At 37.3% G+C, this 23,825-nt stretch overlaps 1 protein-coding gene across 1 annotated transcript in view; it reads left to right on the plus strand.

Annotated features, from left to right (window-relative positions):
* Nucleotides 1-23,825, plus strand: part of LOC130920291 (protein kinase C alpha type) — a 294,714-nt gene that overhangs the window by 214,703 nt on the left and 56,186 nt on the right. The window contains exons 11-13 of the mRNA XM_057843391.1: nt 91-182; nt 4,284-4,346; nt 4,516-4,654. Of these exons, the coding sequence (XP_057699374.1) occupies nt 91-182; nt 4,284-4,346; nt 4,516-4,654 (294 nt within the window). The remainder of the gene's footprint in view (nt 1-90; nt 183-4,283; nt 4,347-4,515; nt 4,655-23,825) is intronic.

The raw sequence follows: 23,825 nt of genomic DNA on the forward strand, positions 1-23,825 counted from the left end.
TTTGCAAAAAAAGTGTGTATTTTTCTAAATGAATTGTAATTGTTTTGGTTTATACACGTACATTATTTCCATCCTGTTGTCTGTACACAGGATCGTCTGTACTTTGTCATGGAGTATGTAAATGGAGGAGACCTCATGTATCACATCCAACAAGTGGGAAAGTTCAAGGAACCACAGGCAGTGTAAGAAACGTTGCTGTTTTAAAACCTTTATATCACTCTCTATCGTCTTATTTACCTCAGCCTTGGACCGTATTACTGGAACAAATTCAAGAGACATCCAGTACAGTACCTACTGGTGTGATCAACATTGTATTTTGAGTAGGGTTGGTACAAATAATTTTGATATTTTATTTATCACTGATTTTGTGATTAGTCAATTAATTGGCTCATATGTTAATCAGGTTATTTACTGTTCTATTATTCTGGGTTAAACATTTTAGGTGTACTTTTGCATTTGAACCAAAATCTAGGGTTGGAAGAAAAGTTGGACTATGAATAATATGTAACGATGTATAGGTAGCCTCCGGGTTACGACATACCCGATTTATGTCATTTCGACTTTACGACGCCGGAGTCTCTTCCGCCATTTTGTCTGCAGTCTTTGTATTTATTTATTTATTTTTTTTAACTTAAGTCATGTAAAGCCCCTTTCAGACTTATACCCATAGGCGGATCTACTATTCAGTGAAGTAGGTGATCGCCTTAGACCCCCAACCAGCAGGGGGCCCCCAACCAGCTGCCCTTGCCCCAACAAGCAAGGGCTTGGGCCACCGGAGCCAGCAGCACCCCCGACTATCCGTCATGTATAATTCTGTCAGCATACCAAACAAACAGATAACAAGACAAAAAAGAAAGCCATTAGAATGCTGCATTTATATTATCTCTCCCACACACACACGCACTACAATGGACTGTTCCACGACGACGAACTGAGTATCAGTCACTTAGCTTCATTTAGCGCCGTTTAGCTTCGCTAGGCTCCGTTTAGCATCGCATAGCTGTTCGTTAGCTTCACTTAGCTCTCCCGCGATTTTCACGTCACTAAGCTCGCTATTTTTACAGCTCACTTGCTACTTTGCACGTCGGCTATCTTTTATTTCGAGCACATGAGCAAACATGCTCTCCATGAGAGCCAAAGTGCAGTGAGGGAGAAGTTGAGAACGGGCCGCTAATGCCTCTTTTAACTTTCTTCTTCACACCGAACATAAAATACACGACATCACACCCTGTGGCGAAACAATGCAGTACAGTTCCAATCAGTCATACAATATCACTCAACAGCTGGTTAACAGCATTTGCTAACGAAAAAAAAAAATCTATTAGTGACACCACAAGCAATGACGAAGAATGTTTTTTTACGAAGTGTAAAGCTTTCGGTTAGCGGTTTAGGGAACGTACCTCTGGTTAACATTTTTTTTTAAAAAAGCACGTCATGTTCGTCATACAAATAACGATTTCTGGAGTTAATCCCACATACTTCAGAATTAATTTTATAATATGTAGAGTAAATACTGCAGAATACAGATCCAACACTAAGAATAGCTTTCAAATGACACTCTTTATGACAAATATGATTGATAACGAATAGTTATTATAATTATTATACGACTATTATATATAGTAGTATACTATTATAATAATGCTAGATTTTTTTTTTTTTAAGAATTGTTTTGAATAATGTTGGAAAGGCAAAGTGAGTGTTCTGAATCTGTTTACTTTCCATTCTTTTGCACTAGTAAATGCTATCAGCATTTAACCTCATTGTATTTTTGTGATTATTGTTATTTACATGATTATTTGTACTATGATAAAGAATTTAAGTCTTTAAGTGTTTTCAATGGTTTTGTGAATTAATAAGCGTAAAAAAAATGTCATTGCTAAATTAGTTAAAAGAAAAAAAAAAAAAAATTAGATTAGTCGACTAATCGTAAAACTAGTCGGCTGACTAATCAGGAGAAAATTTGTCGTTTAGGACAGCCCCAGTGTACCGGAACATATTTCCTCCACACCCTTCTCACCTTTTTAACCCCTGACCCATGAAGAGGGCCCCTGGATATGTTCGCCTTAGGCCCCGAAATTTCCAAGTCCGCCACTGCTTATACCCTGCTAAATTACTCAGGTTGGACACTTTCAGGGTTGTCCTGTGTTGGCAACTCAGTGCTGTTTGTGTGGGGAATGCATGGGACGGGATTTTATAACAGACATTACATAATTTGTGGTCGGCATCGGAAACAAAATAAGCCACACATTTCCAAAGATGAATGATGGACTGTCTCTTCGTCGTCTTTAAGATCCAGTAGCAATTTAATTTTGCTATCTTTCCAGTTTGCCATTTTGCTAATTGCAAGATTTGTTTATCGATTTTCGTCTTACTGCGAAAAAAGAGGAAATGACGATCGGCCTGCCATGATATTTACGTCATCTGCTTTCGGGTTGTGACCCGGGAGATCACCAACTGCTTTCATACATATCGCGTCCCAGTTAAATCTCGGACATTATACTAGGACACGACCCGGTTAATGTCCGTGTCACCTCTGTGTCCGTCTACCCATGAAATTGCTTTTAGACATAAGGGCTACCCGTTAAAATCCCGGGATTTAACCGGAGTTCAGCGTATGTCTGAAAGGGTACAGTGTCTTATTTTATTTTATTTTTTTACTTTATTTTATTAACTCTTTCACTCCCAGCCATTTTCACCAGAACAAGTCCCTTCGCTCCCGGCCGTTTTTTTCTGGATTTTGACTGATTTTGCAAGGCCCACAGAAAATTTTGTTCTATTGCTATATAAACTTTGAACCCACCAAAAGAAAGATTAGACTCTCTTCTTTCAGCAGAAAAAAAAAGTAAGTTCGTATCTTTTTCCATTCTTTAGAAATCAGCATTAGAAAATAGCTTAGTTTGAGCAATTTTCCCATTTCTGATGAAAAAACGAAGAAAATGAGCTTTTTGTAAACGCATACATTTCAAACATAACTTTGACTTTAACAAAGCTATTTTTTGCATTAGTTATATCCCAAACATCTGAATAATGTTTTCCTTTTACAAAGTACCATGAACAACCAGACAAATAGAGCTTTAGATAGCATAGTAACAATTTATTCACACACAACGACTGAGAGATGACGGTTTGTCGCCGAGATGACGCCGTTGTCGCCACGTCAGCTGTGTAAACTTTTCCCTCATCATTGTCTGTCTCACAAAGATGGATTATTTTTGCATTTCTGCGGGGTCTGCTTGGCGAGCCGCTCCACGGGGGGTTTCGCTCGTTTTGCACGATCGTCCAGCGCCTGGCGTCCCAGGCGTCCTCTCGTTGTTTTGTCCGGTTGGAGCGCCGCCTGGGCTCAATCGACCAGCGCTCTGACAATGCTGGCCGGCCGTTCACTGCTGTTGAATCGGCTTGCCTGGCCTTCAAAAATGCGCTACTGCCTTCCAGTGGCCAGTTTTATTGCTTTAAAATTGGTTTGGAGCGTTGTTCTTTGTTTCTCAGATACAGCGGAAGCTATATATGCTTCTTATTAAAAAAATTAAAAAAAACGCAAAAGACGTATAAATACGTTTGTGGGACAGTTGAGCATTTAAAAATAGAATGTATTTATACGGTTCTGGGAGCAAATGAGTTAATGAGACGTATAATAGATGTTTTTGGATAGTTATTTTGAGTTTAGAGGGTATTTAGGGTTATTCAAAGGGTTAATTCTGACTTGAGGGGAAATTCGGGTTATGTCGTCAGCATAGGAATGGAACTCATTCGTAGCCCGGGGACTATAATATCTCATTTTTGGTTATTTATGAAGATAATCATCTGCTTTCATTGAGGACTTTAAACATCGGACAGTATTTACAGATTTTTTTCCCCCCTGTGTTCGTTTTTTTATTTTAAAATATTGAGAAAACTACAAACAACAAAAATATTAAAAACAATTTCCTCCCATATTTAAAACAGAAGAATGCATTGGATTTATATCTATATTTTTTACTTTATATTTACACCTTTTAAGACACTCAAAACACATTGCATTGCATTATAAAATAGCATTTAAGATTAAAAAAAGAAAAAAAGAAAAAAAAAAACTCCAAAAAGTGAGTTTGCACAATTTTTTGGTCATCAATATCTCGATTAATTGACAACAATCAAAATAGTTTTCAATTAGGTGAGTAATCATGGCAGCCATAACGAATTAAAGGCGCTCACTCTAATTGCCACCATGCGATGTGTTTAATCCACATTTTCTTCTTTGAGTTCAGCTTGCAAAAATGTTCTCAATGTTGTTGTAATTGCAGCTTCTATGCAGCAGAGATCGCTGCTGGTCTCTTCTTCCTTCACCTTAAAGGCATCATCTACAGGTAAACATTCCTGCAAGTGACATTCATTGTGAAGGTTACTTTTTAGACGGATTAACTCAAGCATTTTTGTTGACTGACATTGTAACTCAGTCAAAAATGAAGGCGAACACTTTTCAGAATTTTTTTTTTTTTTTTTTGGGGAGGGAATACATATTTTTTGTCTCTACAGAGATCTAAAGTTGGACAACGTGATGCTGGACAGTGAGGGACACATTAAAATTGCAGACTTCGGCATGTGCAAAGAGAACATGTCAGATGGAGTGACCACTCGCACCTTCTGCGGCACCCCAGACTACATCGCCCCTGAGGTAAGGTTTGAACTTGGAAAACACGCACCAGTGTACGCATGACCTGGTGGAAGAGGTCACTTCTGTCAGAGGTTCTAGTCTGTGTCACCCTCACGGACCAGATTAAGGACACTGCCGAGGGTGACACACACATACACAGCATGTGCTTTCTAATGATGTAGGCACTACAGTCAGGCAGACACCTAGTGTGTCTGCTTGAAGCGCAGTGTGGGTTGTCTGTTTGTCCTCAGCAAATGGCTGATGGAAAAAATGTAGCTTTGGTCCGTGCATAATAATCATCAAACACACCACACAGCTTGTCTTTGGTCCTAACTGGTAAAACACACAATATGGAGTCTTGGGTAGAAATTACAGGAGTGGAATGACAGTGGTACCTCGAGATACGGGAGCTTCGATACACGAAAAATTCATTTTACGAAAAATTATTCCGCATACGGAAGATAATACGTACTGTAATAGATTATTCCCGAACGCGCAATGTTATAATGTATGTAGGTTTTACTATAAATGTAAACAAATGTAATATGCACACCACAATGTGCTATACATGGCTCATGTACAGTTGGGCGAATAAGTATTTAGTCAACCACTAATTGTGCAAGTTCTCCCACTTGAAAATATTAGAGAGGCCTGTAATTGTCAACATGGGTAAACCTCAACCATGAGAGACAGAATGTGGAAAAAAAAAACAGAAAATCACATTGTTTGATTTTTAAAGAATTTATTTGCAAATCATGGTGGAAAATAAGTATTTGGTCAATACCAAAAGTTCATCTAAATACTTTGTTATGTACCCTTTGTTGGCAATAACGGAGGCCAAACTTTTTCTCACAAGCTTTTCACACACTGTTGCTGGTATTTTGGCCCATTCCTTCATGCAGATCTCCTCTAGAGCAGTGATGTTTTGGGGCTGTCATTGGGCAACACTGACTTTCAACTCCTCACCTCGTGGCGTCAAAATGATAACAAGAACGGTGAGCAAAAATCCCAGAACCACACGGGGGAAATGACCTACAGAGAGCTGGCACCACAGTAACAAAGGTTACTATCAGTAACACAATGTGCCGCCAGGGACTGAAATCCTGCACTGCCAGACGTGTCCCCCTGCTGAAGAAAGTACACGTCCAGAACCATCAGCGGTTCACTAGAGAGCAATTGGATGATCCAGAAGAGGACTGGGAGAATTTGTTATGGTCAAATGAAACCAAAATAGAACTTTTTGGTAGAAACACAGGTTCTCATTTTTGGAGGAGAAAGAATACTGAATTGCATCCGAAGAACACCATACCCAGTGTGAAGCATGGGGGTGGAAACATCATGCTTTGGGGCTGTTTTTCTGAAAAGGGACCAGGACGACTGATCTGTGTAAAGGAAAGAATGAATGGGGCCATGTATCAAGAGATTTTGAGTGAAAATCTCCTTCCATCAGCAAGGGCATTGAAGATGAGACGTGGCTGGGTCTTTCAGCATGACAATGATCCCAAACACACAGCCAGGGAAACAAAGGAGGGGCTTCGTAAGAAGCATTTCAAGGTCCTGGATTGGCCTAGCCAGTCTCCAGATCTCAACCCCATAAAAAATCTGTGGAGGGAGTTCGTGTTGCCCAATGACAGTCCCCAAAAATCACTGCTCTAGAGGAGATCTGCATGGAGGAATGGGCTAAAATACCAGCAACAGTGTGTGAAAAGCTTGTGAGAAAAAGTTTGGCCTCCGTTATTGCCAACAAAGGGTACATAACAAAATATTGATATGAACTTTTGGTATTGACCAAATACTTATTTTCCACTATGATTTGCAAATAAATTCTTTTAAAATCAAACAATGTGATTTTCTGTTTTTTTCCCACATTCTGTCTCTCATGGTTGAGGTTTACCCATGTTGACAATTACAGGCCTCTCTAATATTTTCAAGTGGGAGAACTTGCACAATTAGTGGTTGACTAAATACTTATTTGCCCCACTGTATTTGAAAAAAAAAAAGAACATAACAAGTGATGCTTATTCAAGGCACAAACATTGAGATAATATAGCAAGAACTGAAATAATGCAATACGTGCTGAAGTTAGCTCACCTTTTAGTACTCCGTGTTTGTTATACGCTTGAGTAGTCATGTGATAACGTCTGTAGATTGAGCTGGAACAAACTAATTACACTTAAACGCCACTAGAGGGCAACAAAGCATTACAAATAAAGGGAGACAGTCGAAGGACATGACAGCACCATAACTCTCTGAGGCCCTATTGTTCAAAATCATTCCCATCATGCTCAATACCAAGAACCTGCTCTCCTATTAGCCAATTGTTGCTATCACTTTTCGCTTTCAGACATTGCCTCACTTGAAAGGCAAGGTTCTACATTTTCATATTTTTTTCTTTGCATTATGTTTTATGATCAAATTCTTTACATGTAATAATGGTTAGGTTAGGTTAGGTACAGTGGTGGATGCTGGTCTTTCAATGTGGGGAAGCTCAAAGTGTGTCCATCTGTGAGTGCTCTGTGATGGTGGAGGGGCTCAGCAGCACCTGCTGCTCGGTAGGGAAAGAAACTAGAGTGACAGAAATCAAGTCTACAAACACAAGCAGCTACAATAAAAAAAATAAAAATAAAAAAATAAAAAACACCACAAATTAAAGTTCAATTTTTCTCTAGTCGTTTTTAACAAAGCAATTGTCTCTAGGATGATTATGTAAGTCTCAGCTTCAGCTCAGAACAATGAAATGAAAATTGAAAAATGCCTCCCCCGGCTGTTAATACAACAAGATCCCTGATTCGCTCATTTTGCTGTTAATATAAAAAAGGGATTCAGCCTCAGACAGATCATCCAGTCATCATACAGAGAAGTAGAGCACCCAGGCCAGCCGAGCCACGCCCAGTACCCATGGAACCCCCAGAGACTAACACCGTCCGATGGGCGGGATAAACCCAAACTTTAACCAATGTCTCGTTTCGCTGTAGTGGAACCATGCACTCAACTCTGGAGATGCCACAGCGTCCACACTGTTTAAAAGGCTTTGAAGCTCCGCAAATGAATGAAAAGCAAGCCTCATCATGAACTAAAGTTGAGCGCGTTGTAACTCATATTTAGTCAATGATATGTACACATATCAGTGTACATTTGATCAATTATTTTTCGACATTTTGAGGGAAGCTGAGCTTCACTTGCAGTCTTAGAGCAATCGCCACTGGTTAGGTACAGTGGTCTGAAAAAGCGTCTGAACCTTTTGGAATTTCACACATTCCTGCATAAAATCACCATCAAATGTGAGCTGGTCTTTGTCAGAATCACAGATGAAAAAACAGTGTCTGCTTTAACTAAAAACACACAAACATTTATAGGTTTTCATATTTTAATGAGGATAGTAGTCAAACAATGACAGCAGGGGGAAAAAGAACGAAATGAACCATCACACTTAATATTTTGTGCCCCTCCCCTTTGGTAGTAATAACTTCAACCACACACTTCCTGTAGCTGCAGATCAGTCTGGCACATCGGTCAGGACTACTCTTGGCCCATTCTTTACAATACTGCTGTACTTCAGTCAGATTCCTGGGATGTCCGGAATGAATCGCTGTCTTTAGGTCATGCCACAGCATCTCAATGGGGTTTAAGTCTGGACTTTGACGAGGCCACTCCAGAACGTGTATTTTGTTCTTCTGAAACCATTGTGAAGTTGATTTACTTCTGTATTTTGGATTATAGTCATGTTGCGGCATCCATCCTCTTTTTAGCTTCAACTGTCTGACAGACGACCTTAAGTTTTCCTGCAAAACATCTTGATAAACTTTTGAATTCATTCTTCCACGAATGATTGCAAGTTGTCCAGGCCCTGAGGCAGCAAACAGCCCCAAATCATGATGCTCCCTCCACCATGCTTCACGGCAGGGATGAGGTGTTGATGTTGGTGAGCTGTTCCATTTTTCCTCCACGCATGACGTTGTGTGTTACTCCCAAACAATTCAACTTTTTTCACCAGTCCACAAAATATTTTTGCCAAAACGTCTGTGGGGTGTCCAAGTGCCTTTTTGCGAACACTAAACGAGCAACACCATGAAAACCGTTCTTGGCCATTGTTTTACATACAGTATAGTTGATGTGTGCTCTGATATATTGGACTTTGCCAGTGATTTCTGTAAGTCTTTAGCAGACACCCTAGGGTTTCTTTTTACCTCTCTAAGTATTCTGCGCTGAACTCTTGGTGTCATCTTTGATGGACGGTCACTCCTTGGGAGAGAAGCAACAGCGCCAAACTTGCTCCATTTGTAGAACAGCCACACTTTTAAGGATGGTTTTGTATCCTTTCCCAGCTTTATACAAATCAACAATCCTTGATCGCAGGTCTACAGACAGCTTTTTTGACCGAGCCATGATGCACATCAGATAATGCTTCTCATCAAGACAATTTTTACCCTGAGTGTGTTTTAATAGTGGGCAGGGCAGCTTTAAACCACTCATCAGTGATTGGGCTGTCACCTGATTTAAAATGTTTGGTAAAAATTGGTTTCAGTTGCTATTTAAGTCTTCATAGGCAGAGGGTTCACTTATTTATTTTTCCCCATTCTGTCATTGTTTGCATGCTATCTTCATTAAAATATGAAAACCTATAAATGTTTGGGTGGTTTTAGTTAAAGCAGATACTGTATTTTCATCTGTGTGATTTTGACAAAGATCGGATCACATATGATTAGGGTTGGGCGATATGGGAAAAAATATATATCACGGTATTCCCAAGACAATATCACGGTTTCGATATTATCACGATGTTTTTAAAACACTTCAAATAAAACATTGAGTAAGATATTTTGAAAGATATTTATTAAAAACTCAATACTATGAATGTGGGTGAATAACAATGCAAGAAAACTGCCAACCAACGCAGCCAATCTGAGTTTGATTCAGTGCAAATACAAAAAAAATATAGCAGCTGTATAGTAGTAAACATTAAATTACTCAAAAAAAGAGAGTATTTTCAACAAACCAGAAATGCACTGTGCAAAATTACAATATATTAAACAAATATCAATAGTAACACTCATGACATAATCAAATACTTAAGGTCAATAACAAAAGAAACTAGTAAACTTTTTTTTATAGTAAGTTAATAAAACGCGGTATAACGATGTCCTAAAAAATATGTACCTTCAGCACTTAAGATCGTGAGACGGTTTTATATCGTCACATCGTCCATGCATACATATGATGGTGATTTTATGCAGAAATGTGAGAAATTCCAAAAGTGTCAGATACTTTTTAATGCTACTGTAAAGTATATTGAATGAATTAAATGTTACCCTGATTATAAAATAAAGCTTGGAATGATTTACATGTAAAACGCGATTCATTAAACGAAAAAAGTCATGTTACGAAAGCCACTATGGAACAAATTAATTTCACATCTTAAGGTACCACTGTACGTTCTTTCAGAGAGCTCATAAGCATTATAGAAGCTGAGTTTAATGCACTTCTGCACTTATGAGTTCATCCAACTTTATGGCCATTATCAGTTTGTTACCTCTTATCCACGAGGGAGTTGTGTTATAGATTTTCTACATTGTCAGGACGAGATGTTGTCTACATGAAGCCAGTGACAACATGCTGTGACTGCTCGCAGTCAGACTGACACTAATGCTCTAGCTACTGATGGCACAGCAGGGATGGGAGCTGTTGCATCCTCCACCACGCTGGGTGCGAGTGGACACGTGCAGTTCCACGCTGACACCCTACATTTTAACCATTTTCAGGTGACCGAAGGGTCAGCGGTTTAAATCCTAGCTTCGACTGCCCATTGTCGATATGTCCTTGGGCAAGACAATGCAAGGTTCATTGCAGTATTTGTTTTATCGTAAAGCTAACACATACATAACACTGCTAGTTTCTGGCTTGTAAACAATTTAGTTTTCCCTGCAGATTCTGAGTGGCTCTTTCATTCAGGATGAAAAACTCAGTATGTGGGCGGTTGCTACTGTATATTCATTATAGTAATAGTGATAAAACTTCCAACAAGATTCAGCTGTAGCCTCAATTTGGTCATCTTATACTCTCAGGTCATATTGACATATTTTTGAGATATGAAAAAAGTTTGGATGACTTTTTTTTCTGTTTCACAAAAGGGAAATTCAAACAATTTTAGGAATAGGACAATATAACCATTAATAGCTAAAATGAAAAAAATGAACATGTCATGAGCCAGTGTGAATGGTAACGCACTCACACACAAACACACGCTCAAAAAGGCGATGAAAAATGCCTCCAAAACATGAGGATTCTTTTATAGGGTAAGTGACTGTTTTTGTAATTAAACAAATGGCATTCTCATACGTGGATATCACATTTTGAGTCATGTGAGCCATTATACATCACCAAAATGTGATTACCGCAAATGTCGACGCCAGGTGTGTACTGTAATAATATTAGGGCTGTCAAACGATTAAAATTTTTAATCGAGTTAATTACAGCTTAAAAATTAATTAATCGTAATTAATCGCAATTCAAACCATCTCTAAAATATGCCATATTTTTCTGTAAATTATTGTTGGAATGGAAAGATAAGACACACGACGGAAATATACATACAACATACTGTACATAAGTACTGTATTTGTTTATTGTAACAATAAATCCACAAATGGCATTAACATTCTTTCTGTTAAAGTGATCCACGGATAGAAAGACTTGTAGTTCTTAAACAATAAATGTTATAGTTACAAGTTATAGTAATTTTATATTAAAACCCCTCTCCATGTTTTCGTTTTAATAAAATTTGTAAAATTTTCAATCAAAAGTAGAGTTAATATAATAATAAGAAGAATAAAAATAACAAAAAAATAGAGTGAAAAGTTTTACGTGTATTTTGCATAGCTATTTTGATATGGAATGCCAGTTCATTTTGCATTGTTGTTTAACTGTGTGTCAGAATCGGGCCTCGTTACTATAGACAGAAGTGCTTTTCTTTTTGTGAACATAATTTTTTTTTCGAGAGATAGGAATATTATTTTAGTTGTGCTTTCACTAAACGATACTTACTGTATGTTTGTTTGCAGTCCAAAGAACGCCTGTGTCCACTCGCCTTTACTGTATAACATATATCTTTACATATCTTACCCAAAATACAACAAGAGACACATAATTGCCACTAAAAGAAAGAAAACTTACTGAAATATGTGTGGAGCACAAATAGCAATTTGCATTGCATTGTGAATACAGCATAAACGTCTCACAACTACCAATTCTCCCACGTTTAGAAGAAATAACGTTAGTATGGAACGGCGCTGCCCCCAAGCAGCCGGTGGCATTTTCTTCACTCTTAATGTCCATAAATGGCCTCATTGTAATCTGTTTGAGGCAATATGCGAGATGGTCATTCAGTGCATGCGTTAATTGCGTCAAATATTTTAACGTGGTTAATTTAAAAAATTAATTAACGCCCGTTAACACGATCATTTTGACAGCCCTAAATGATTTATTTTTCAAATAATAATATTTATTGTATTATTTACCGTGTTTTCTGCACTATAAGGCGCATCGGAAAATAAGGCGCACCTTTAATGAGTGGCCTATTTTAAAACTGTTTTCATATTTAGGGCGTACTGCATTATAAGGTGCAGTAGTAGTAGTAATAGTGGTTGGGGTTGCGTTATACATCCACTATATGGTGCTGTGCTACAGGGAATGTCATGCCATGATTAACTAATATTGATCCATATATAAGACGCATCGGATTGTAAGGCACACTGCTTTTGAGAAAATTGAAGGCTTTTAAGTGCGCCTTATAGTGCGGAAAATACGGTAATTATTGTTATTTTTTTCCCCCCAGAATAAATACAATCATTAATAACATGTTAATAAAAACAAACATTTATAAAAATACACTGTGTTCATGGCCCCCAATAACACTCTAAAGCTTTTTCTTTGAATTTCATAGTACCATTATTTTCGGACTATAAACCACTACTTTTTTCCTCTATTTTGAATCCTGCGGCTTTTTGTTCAGTGCGGCTTATTTGTTGATTTATTTAGGTTAATAGGTAACACTTTAGTTGACAGCGGCATCATAACACTGTCATAAGACCATCATAATTATGACATGACACTATCATGGGCATTACTGAATGCGTATGTCATTGTCATGTGGCAAATTATGTCACTAACTCAATTTATATCCAGGTTGGATCTTTTACATCCATTCAAAAGTGAGATAATTTGCCACATAATACAGAAATGCTCATGACAGTGTCATGGGATAATTATGACTGTCTAATGACAGTCATATCGCGCCACTGTCAAATAAAGTGTTACCAAATACCATAACTAGCAATTAATGAAACAACTGGAACAGTAACTGAAGAAAAAAATAGCACAGATCATGAATTTTGATTGCTATTTGCATCTGTAGCGCTGCAATGCATGCTAAGAGGCTTGTTGGACAACAACAGTGTTGACAGCACGTGGCAGCAGAGGTTGACTGTCTCCCCCAAAGGGGCAGTGATGGCCAAATGAGGCTCCTTGAAGCAATGAAGCTTTGTAGCCAATTGTTTCAAAGCTTCATGGTGGTTCATTAGGTCTTATGACAGTCATATGATGCCGTTGTCAAATAAAGTGTTACCGGTTAATATCTTAAGGTTTAAATATCCCATAATACAATAAGGACAGCTGCGCCTTATAGTCTGGTGGGGCTTATCTATGGGCAAATGTCGTATTCATGCCAAATTTGGTCAGTAGCGGCTTATAGGCAGGTGCGCCTTATAGTGCGCAAATTACGGTATATGTAGGCGTTGGACAAAATAATGGAAATACCTAACATTTAGGCATCGTAATCATTGAACATAATTGTTAAAGAATGGCATGAGGAACATTCTAATGAAGTTGAGCATCTCATATGGCGGGCAAAATCCCCAGACCTCAACATTATTGAGCATTTAGGGTGAGTTTTAGAGATTCAATTAGGACGTCGATTTCCACCGCCATCGTCTCTAAAAGAGGGGGGTATTCTAACGGAAGAGTAGCTTAAAATTCCTTTGGAAACAATTCACAAGTTATATGAATCAATACCTCAGAGAATTGAGAGTGTAATTTCCGCGAAAGGCGGACCTACACTTTATTAAATTACTGTATTTTTCGGACTATAAGTCGCAGTTTTTTTTTTTTTTCATAGTTTGGCTTGGGGTGCGACTTTACTCTGAAGCTTATGTGTGAAATTATTAACACATTATTATATCATTTCACATGTTATTTTGGTGTTTTGGAGAGACACTGAAGGTTTGGTAAGGTTGTTAGCATGTTCTTTATGCTATAATTATCTGAATAACTCTTAACAGCTATGTTACGTTGACATACCGGCCACGTTCAAATTTCGTTGTTCATGCATCCTGTAACATTATCATACTGTACACTTATTCAGCATGTTGTTCTCTGTTGTATTTTTATTTTAAATTGACTTTCAAGATGACATATCTGTTGTATGTGTTGGATTTTATCTAGTAAATTTCCCCCCAAAATGCCACTTATACTCCGGTGCGACTTCTATGTTTTTTTCCTCTTCGTTGGGCATGTTATGGCTGGTGCGACTTATAGTCTGAAAAATACGGAAGTTTTGTTGATTTTTTTTAAGGTTTTTCTATTATTCTGTCCAACACCTTCATTTACCATTGATGGTGATAGACGTCCAATCCAATCATTTTTGCCACCGACAGCGATTGTTCTCTGTCTCTCTTAGTCAAAATGAATTTGGCGTCAAGCGCCGTCAACGCAAACCAATGAGTTAAATGTGTGACCTATAAAGAGTTAAACATATTTTTTAAGTTCAGGTCCAACTAGAAATGCCAAAACTGCACTCATTCAATATTGATGAAGTATTCAATACAGCAGTCCAACTTTAATGGATATGTCAAGAGGTTGGAATAAATACTTTTTGTCAAGACGTTTTTAAGTGATCCCCACTGTGATATATCCGTTTGCATGTCTGCCTCACATTCAAGAGTTTGGTTGGTTGGAACCCCCAGTGTGGAGTTCGAGCTCTCATGGGTTGTCGCTCAAATATGAATTACTGCTTCAATTAGTGTTGGCTACCAACCAGATTTTAATCTTGATTTACTGTATAATGTAACAGTTTGTATGCGTGTGTAAATGCATTTGTTTCTTTACACTTCACTGAAGTCATCAGATTATGCCAAGCATAAACAGCTCTGCATCCCGTCATTCAGTAAACTCAATACATCTGCAGAATGACTGCTGCTCAAATTGATTTATTCCAGTCTGATTGATGCACCGATGCGGCCAGAAGAGTTTTTAACTCCTCAAGAAAGCAATGCTGCTCCGTACAGTTATGGTACTGAAATTGCACGTTGTAATTAAGGAAACGCTTAATGTACACTAGAAAACTCTAGTAAAACTAAACAGAGGTTTCAGGACTACAGTAAGGGCCTGCTGAAATGGCCTAAAATTAAAATCTCAGATTTCTTTATTAAGCTCTGTTTACAGAAGGCGGCCGCTAGCTACATTCACTAGCAGACTAGCATTGTACTTCGACATATTTACGTGAAGTAAATGCTAACTGCATGGTTTTTTTTTGCTTTTAACCAAGAATCGAGACTGTTTTACGTCCATATCCATAAAGAATTCGGGGATTTAAGCATTTATTCACAATAATATTCACAGGAAAAGCTCTATTTACATAAGGCGGCCGTTAGCTACATTCACTAACAGGCTAGCATTGTACTTCGACATATTTACGTGAAGTAAATGCTAACTGCACGTTTTTTTGTTTTTGTTTTTTTTTTGCTCTTAACCAAGAATCGAGGCTGTTTTACGTCCATATCTATAAAGAATTCAGGGATTTAAGCATTTATTCACAAGAATTTTCACCGGAAAAGCTGTTTAAATAAGGCAACCGCTAGCTACATTCACTAGCAGACTAGCATTGTACTTTGACATATTTACGTAAAATAAATGCTAACTGCACGTCTTTTTTTTTTGTTGCTTTTAACCAAGATTAGAAACTGTTTTACGTCCATATCTATAAAGAACTCTGGGATTCAAGCATTTATTCACAAGAATTTTCACGGGAAAAGCTCTGTTTACATAAGGCGGCCGCAAGCTACATTTACTAACAGACTAGCATTGTACTTCGACATATTTACGTAAAATAAATGTCAACTGCACGTTTTTGTTGTTGTTGCTTTGAACCAAAAATAGACTGTTTTACATCCATATCTATAAAGAATTCGGGGATTTTTAGCATTTATTCACAAGAATTTTCACCGGAAAAGCTCTGTTTACATAAGGCGGCCGCCAGCTACATTCACTAGGAGACTAGCATTGTACTTCGACATATTTACGTAAAATAAATGCTAACGGCACGTCTTTTTTTTTTTTTTTTTGCTTTTAACCAGGATTAGAGACTGTTTTACGTCCATATCTAAAAAGAAGTCGGGGATTTAAGCATTTCTTAACAAGAATTTTCACGGGAAAAGCTCTATTTACATAAGGCGGCCGTTAGCTACATTCACTAATAGGCTAGCATTGTACTTTGACATATTTACTTAAAGTAAACGCTAACTGCACGTTTTTTGTTTTTTTTTTCCTTCTAACCAAGAATCGAGACCGTTTTACTTCCATATGTATTAAGAATTCGGGGATTAAGAATTCATGCACAAGAATTTTCACCTGAAAAGCTCTGTTTACATAAGGCGGCTGCTAGCTACATTTACTAGCAGACTAGCATTGTACTTCCACAAATTTATGTAAAATAAATGCTACCTGCATGTTTTTTTTTGTTTTTTTTTAAATTTTAACCAAGAATCGAGACTTTTTAACGTCCTTATCTATAAATAATTCGAGGATATAAGCATTTATTCACAAGAATTTTCATTGGAAAAACTTTGTTTACATAAGGCGGCCGCTAGCTACATTCACCAACATATTAGCATTGTACTCCGACATGTTTACGTAAAATAGATGCTAACTGCACGTTTTGTTTTGCTTTTAACTAAGAATCGAGACTGTTTTACTTCCATATCTATAAAGAATTCGGGGATTTAGGCATTTATTCACAAGAATTTTCACCGGAAAAGCTCTGTTTACATAAGGCGGCCGCTAGCTACATTCACTAGCAGACTAGCATTGTACTTGGACATATTTACGTAAAATAAATGCTAACTGCACGTATTTTTTTTTGCTTTTAAGCAAGAATCGAGACTGTTTTTCGTCCTTATCTATAAAGAATTCGGGGATTTAATCATTTATTCACACTCTTTGTCTGTGATTCCACTCGGTCAGCTTTGACGGCCTCGCAATGCAGGCGCCCTGTTTTTCGGCCCCGCGACCCGTGTACCATCAATGCATTATGAAGTCTATCCTTCAGACTTTATAGGTGCTGTACAGATTTTTTTTGTGTAAATTTAAAATATTTTTCTATTCCACCAATGCCCTGGTGAGTACACTGAACCCTGACATTTTAACTAAGATCCAAAAAGCCCTTTTTCTTTCCTTAACTGTTAATGAATGAAATAAAAAAAAAAGGTTTATCTCCCCAGCCCCAACAGTTTATTTATTGATATATTGTGTTTTATTCATGAAGATTAAGTTGTAACCAAATAAAATATGGTGCAGTGCCTTATAAAGTCGTTACCCAATATGTTTTTGATGCAAACACTTTTTATACAACTTAATAATCAACACAATAAGCAAAACAAACAACATATTCTAAAGTTAGTTATCAGAATGTAAGCTTTTCGGTGCTTTAAATTTTAAATATACCAAGTGCCGAGTTCAAAACTTATTTTTTTAAATTTATGAGTCAAAGTTGTAACCCGAGGAACTTTATCATACTTTTTCTTTTTCTTTGCCGAAATCCGCAAACACACACACACTCACAAAGTTATCGCTCTGTTTAGCCTGACCTATATAAGTAGGCAGTTATTGGTAGCAGCTCCTGTCTGGGAGGAATGATTGCACTAATGTACATTTACACCTCAGTGACTTTGCTACAAAGAGAATGTGATGGAGAGAAAGACTAGAGCCTGTCGCCAAAACAACGAGATGTAAACGCTATTAACTGGGAGTAAAAGAGCAGAAGCAGCAGTCGGACAATGAAGGCGAAACGGAAGGAGAAAGAGCAGTCTAATGATGACTCAGTGACATTTCACAGGAACGTTTGAGACTATTGAGCTGTCTGATACGGTCCATTTCCCTGCGTGGCCTTGTTGACCCAAGCGCGGAGCTTCATCGTGAGGAGAAAGGAAACACTGTGTGCTGTCAAGATGATGAAATACAAATTTAGCCTGTTAACAAGCTCCCTTTTCTTTTATTCTATTTTTAGTCTATTTGCATGGTGACTTCTTTAAGTATACCTGCATAATGAAAAGAGATAAAACAGTGCAGCACAACAGAAGGTGGTTAGCACGTCTGCGTCACAAATTCAAGGCTCAGGTCTTGAATCTGCATGATGGTTGCATGTTCACTACTTAACTTTTACTTGTACTGAAGACTCAAGTCTCCACACGGTAGGTGTAAATGCTTAATTATCCTATCAACCAGTCCTAAGTAAAATATTCACTAAATCACTAGTCAATGACTTCATAATTATATTGACGAGTCACACCCCTCAGACACTGTGCCACGCGTTCGAGTAGGGGGCCTGCCCACACCCAGCATCAAGAGGAGTTATTCTATAACACACACGAAGTGATCTAATGCCTGATTTAGGTTGAAAAAGTACGAAAGCTGAACCGCATACAAACAGGAAGGATTGTCTCAAGAGTGATTTTTCGAGGATTCTAGGTAATTATTATATTTTTCGTACCATGCATGCATTTTGAAACGTGAAAAAAATCAATGGGAGAAATTAGCCGCTACGGCATTGGCATTATAATTCGCAATATTTACATAAAATAAATGCTAACTGCCCGTTTTTTTGCTTTTAACCAAGGATCGAGACTGTTTTACTGTCACATCTATAAAGAATTCAGGGATTTAAACATTTATTCACGAGAATTTTCAACGTAAAAAGCTTTTTGTGGTGATAAGGCGGAGCCACAGTGGCTTAACGACTAGCAGCACATTCGACATATTTACATAAAATAAATGCTAACTGCCCGTTTTTTTGCTTTTAACCAAGAATCGAGACTGTTTTACGTCCATATCTATAAAGAGTTCAGGGATTTAAGCATTTATTCACAAGAATTTTCAATGTAAAAAGCTCTTTGTCTGTGTTTCCACTCGGTCAGCTTTGACCGAGATGGGCACCGTAAGAATCGGCCCCGCGCCCTGTATATTATGAAGTCTATGCAGTAGTGACTGTAATGAGAGTAAATGGTAATGTTTGATAGCTGGTTGAATGTTAAAGTATGAAAATAATAAATAAAATAGCATAAATTGAATAGAGAAATACTGGTATTTTTTTTTTAAATTTTGTTTTTAATAACAAAAAGGAAAATGAATAAAGTTTTTAAATTAATAGATAGATGGATAGATTTCCTTTAACGTCATTGCACCGAAAACACAGCAGTGAGATTTCAGCAACAAAATGTCGTTGCTTTGCTTCCGGCTAGCCACATAGTTGATACATTTAAAAAAAAAAAAAAAAAAAAAAAAAAAAACTAAAAAAATATCAAATGTAACTAGAATAAACAGTGCCAATAGATAAAAATTTAAGTAATAAATAAATAAATAGATAAATAAAAGATGCAAAACGGAATAAATAACGAAACCTGCGAAAAATGAATAAAGAGAATAATTGCAGTTTCATCTTTATTTTTAAAGTATTTAAAAAATAAAACACATTAAAATAAAGAGACTATTTACTGTTTTCCCATTTTTGTTATTTAATGAAATTTAAAAATGTAAAAATAGATATGAATACATAAAGTAAATTTTAAAAATGTAACCCCTTGATGTCAATTTTTTTTTTTTTTTTCTTTTTTTTTTTAAATTATGATAACAGATTGTAAATTAAGATAATAATGAATACTGGTAATATTTTTCTAAATTCCCTTTTTTGTTTTTAATAAATAATAATAATATGAATACAGTTTTTAAATGAGTAAAGAGAATAATTGCAGTTTCATCTTTATATTTAAGGTATTGAAAAAATAAAACTCATAAAATTAGAAAAAGAGAATGTAGAATGTACTTTTCCCCCTTTTTTGTTTTTTAAGAAATTTAAAAAATGTAAAAGTAAAAATAAAGTAAAATTTAAAAATTAAACCCCATGAATCCATTAAAAAAAAAAAAAGATTTGGGTATATTTTACTCATGTTTTTGCTTTGAAATAGATGCTAAATCAAGGTGAGAAAGTTAATTAACTCATTCACTCTCCCAGCCATTTTCACCAGAGCAAGGCCCTTCGCTCCTGGCCGTTTTACTGGATTTTGACTGATTTTGCAAGGCCCACAGAAAATTTTGTTCTATTGCTATATAAACATGTTAACCCACCAAAAGAAAGATTAGACTCTATTCTTTCATCAGAAAAAAAGTAAGTTCATCTTTTTCAATTCTTTAGAAATCAGCATTAGAAAATAGCCTAGTTTGAGCAATCTTCCAATTTCTGATGAAAAAACTGAGAAAATTAGCTTTTTGTAAACGCATTCATTTCAAACATAACTTTGACTTTAACACAGCTATTTTTTGCTTTAGTTACATCCCAAACATATGAATAATGTTTTCCTTTTACAAAATATCATAAAGAACTAGACAAATTGAGCTTTTGATAGCAATTTAACAATTTATTTACACTTGACTAACTGAGAGATGACGCTGTTGTCGCTGCGTCAGCCGGGTAAACTTTTCCCTCATCGTTGCCTGTCTCATTAAGATGGATTTTTTTTAGAAACTGGGGGGTCTGCTCGGCGAGCCCGCTGTACTGGTGGTCCCAGTCGTTCTGCTCGGTCGTCCAGCGCTTGGCATACCGGGCGTCCTTTCGGTTGTTCCGCTCGGTCGTTCGCCTCCTGGCGTCATTCCGCCATCGCTCCGACCGTGCTGCCCGGCCGTTCGTTGCTGTTGAATCGGGTTGCGGGTCTTACCAAATGTGCTACTGCCCTCCAGTGGCCAGTTTTATTGCTTTAAAATTGATTTTCAGCCTTGTTCTTTGGAGCTCAGTTGAATCAGGACCCAGAGATGTCTTTTATGCAAAAAAAAAAAAAAAATCTTTGGGACACTGAAACAATGAAAAATAGAACGTACTTATACGTTTTTGGGAGCAAATGAGTTAAAATCCATCATAAAATAATAATTAATATAGGACTCATTTGCGCATGTCGCAACCTTGAGCACACACCTAATATTTTTGGGTAGATATTATCTTGTTTGTTCAAGTTGAAGTTTTTACTGATTAGAATTAGGTAAAGAGAGTTAATTTCAACCAATTCAATACAGTTCACTTGCTTACCTAAATACTTTTAGTATAATTTATACTGTATACAATTTATATGGATCAAAATTACTACCCACAAAAATCTTTTTTTATAGTGTGGGAGGGACGAATAAACATTCATTCGCCCCTCCCAGTCAAAACAGATTGGACGTCTAGCATCGTCAGTGGCAGCCAGTTAACTAATCAAACATTAATTGTATGTAAAATCCTTCGACCACTCGTTAACATCAGTAAAGTAAGAACAACAGCATTAACAATAAAAGATATGAAATCAATTCTAGACCATAGAGGCATGCCTAATGCGGCTGCATTTGCTCCGTAGCGCAAAGCATCCTCAAAGAAAAGCCGTTACCACAATGCAGTGAATTCTAAATTGTTGTCATATGGAGCACAGGGGTGGTCTGGTCTTCTGTGTGTGCATGTGTGCGTGTGTTTGTGTGTGTTGTACAGAGAATAGCCTGGAATAGCTAGCAGTCTGATCCAAAACTGTCATGTAGTATTAAGCGTAATGGGAGGGTGATGTCTCCAGCAATACAAAAACAAATACACACGCATTCACCCTAACATATGCACATAGACAAGAACAGGTTCACAAATAACCATGGACATAATAAATTTAGCGGTATAGAATATTATCAAAAGATTTGTAAAACAGTATACATACTCATGAATATGAAATATGACTTGTTGGTGTACAAAAACAGGGCAGCACACAAACGTTTACATGCTGCAATGAATCAGCAAAACTGGCCAGAGGCATTCATACAATAAAGTAATAGGGGGAAAAAATCATAGAGTAAACACAGTGAATGTCAGGCGCAGGTCACACTTGTCTCTTCCCATCGTTATTTTGTCGTCTCACAACCTGCTTGAAAGAGGGAAGACCTTACTTATTCATCACTCTTCTCCAACACATTGCAAAACCAAAACATTGAGGCATTGCATAAAAGGTCACTGTGGCTGAATTTTTAAAATGTCCGCTGGTGGTGTTGCCGTCTTGCTCAGGGTAGCAAAGGGCAGCAAGTTACAGCTATTTCACAGTAAAAAATTTGAGAGGGCCTGAAATTCATTCTTAAGGGAAGTTTTTAATAAACTGATGATTATGAAACATGTTTTCCCTGAATACTACAGCTGTCGAGTCATAGAGTTGTTGCATTTTAAAAATGATATTGGATAATATCGACATCGGTTTTTCATTATCGGTTTTGGGTCAATGTGCATGTGTCCTTCAAAGTGACTGTAGAAGCCCTCTGCCTTTGTACACGGGCTGGTCACAGGTTAGCAAAACAGTTATGCTTATTGACCATTAGATGTCTCCAAACTAAGATGCTTAGGATTTTCTATGTGAGCATTATAATTATTAAAGCATCCAGTGTGGCATCACAATGCAATGAGCCATAAGATGTTAAGTCCACGACCAAATATATCTGTATCGGTTAAAACGTCATTATCGGACAACTCTAGAAATAATGAAACAATAACTCCCTTTTATATTAGCTCATTCACTGCCAGCCCAGATTTGTATATACTAGTAATATTTACCGTAATTTTCAGACTACGAGGCGCACCTGACTATAAGCCACCACCCACCGAATCTAACACGAAAACTGCATTTGTTCATACAGTGCCCTCCATAATTATTGGCACCCCTGAAAAAGATGTGTTTTTTAGCTTCTAATATATATTTTTAATTCAAATAATATGGGACATTAATGGAAAAAAAGAGAAAAATCCAACCTTCAATACAAGTGCATTCATTCAGTGTGGAAAAAAATCCCACATAAAGAAAAAAAAAATTGACATCAAATAATGTGTGTCACAATAATTAGTAGCCCTGGTGTTAATACTTTGTACAACCCCCTTTTGCCAACAAAACAAGGTCTGGGGACTGAGATGGCCATGGGAGGAGCTTGATTTTGTGTCTGGTGAACCATTTCTGTGTAGATTTGGCCATATGTTTAGGGTCATTGTCTTGCTGAAAGACCCAGTGACGACCCATCTTCAGCTTTCAGGCAGAGGGCAACAGATTTTGATTTAAAATGTCCTGGTATTTCAAAGCATTCATGATGCCATACACCCTACAAGGTTCCCAGGGCCTTTGGAAGCGAAACAGCCCCACAGCATCACTGACCCACCCCCATACTTCACAGTGGGTATGAGGTGCTTTTCAGAATGCGCATCTTTTGTGGCACGCCAGACCCACTTAGAGTGTTTGTCGCCAAAAAGCTCAATCTTGGTCCCATCTGACCAAAGCACACGGTCCCAGCATGGGACCGTGTGTATTTTTGTGTGAGCTCCTCCCATGGCCATCTCAGTCCCCAGACCTTGTTTTGTTGGCAAAAGGGGGTTGTACAAAGTATTAACACCAGGGGTGCTAATAATTGTGACACACATTATTTGATGTCAAATATTTTTATCTTTATGTGGGATTTTTTTCCCCACTGAATGAATGCACTTGTATTGAAGGTTGGATATTTCTCGTTTTTTCCATTAAGGTCCCATATTATTTGAATTAAAAAATATATATATATTAGAAGCTGAAAAATACATCTTTTTCTGGGGTGCCAATAATTATGGAGGGCACTGTAGATAAGCCGCACTGGACTATAAGCCGCAGCTGTCCTCACTGTATTCTGGGATACTTACACCAAAAGATATTAACCGCTAACACTATATTTGACAGCAGCATCATAAGACTGTCATAAGATCAAATCAACCTCCATGAAGCTTTGAACCAATTGGTTGCAAAGCTTCATTGCTTCAAGAAGCTTCATTTGGCCATCACTGCTTCCTTAGGGAAGACATTTA

Source organism: Corythoichthys intestinalis, chromosome 8 (assembly GCF_030265065.1).
Source record: "Corythoichthys intestinalis isolate RoL2023-P3 chromosome 8, ASM3026506v1, whole genome shotgun sequence".
NCBI lineage: Eukaryota > Metazoa > Chordata > Actinopteri > Syngnathiformes > Syngnathidae > Corythoichthys > Corythoichthys intestinalis.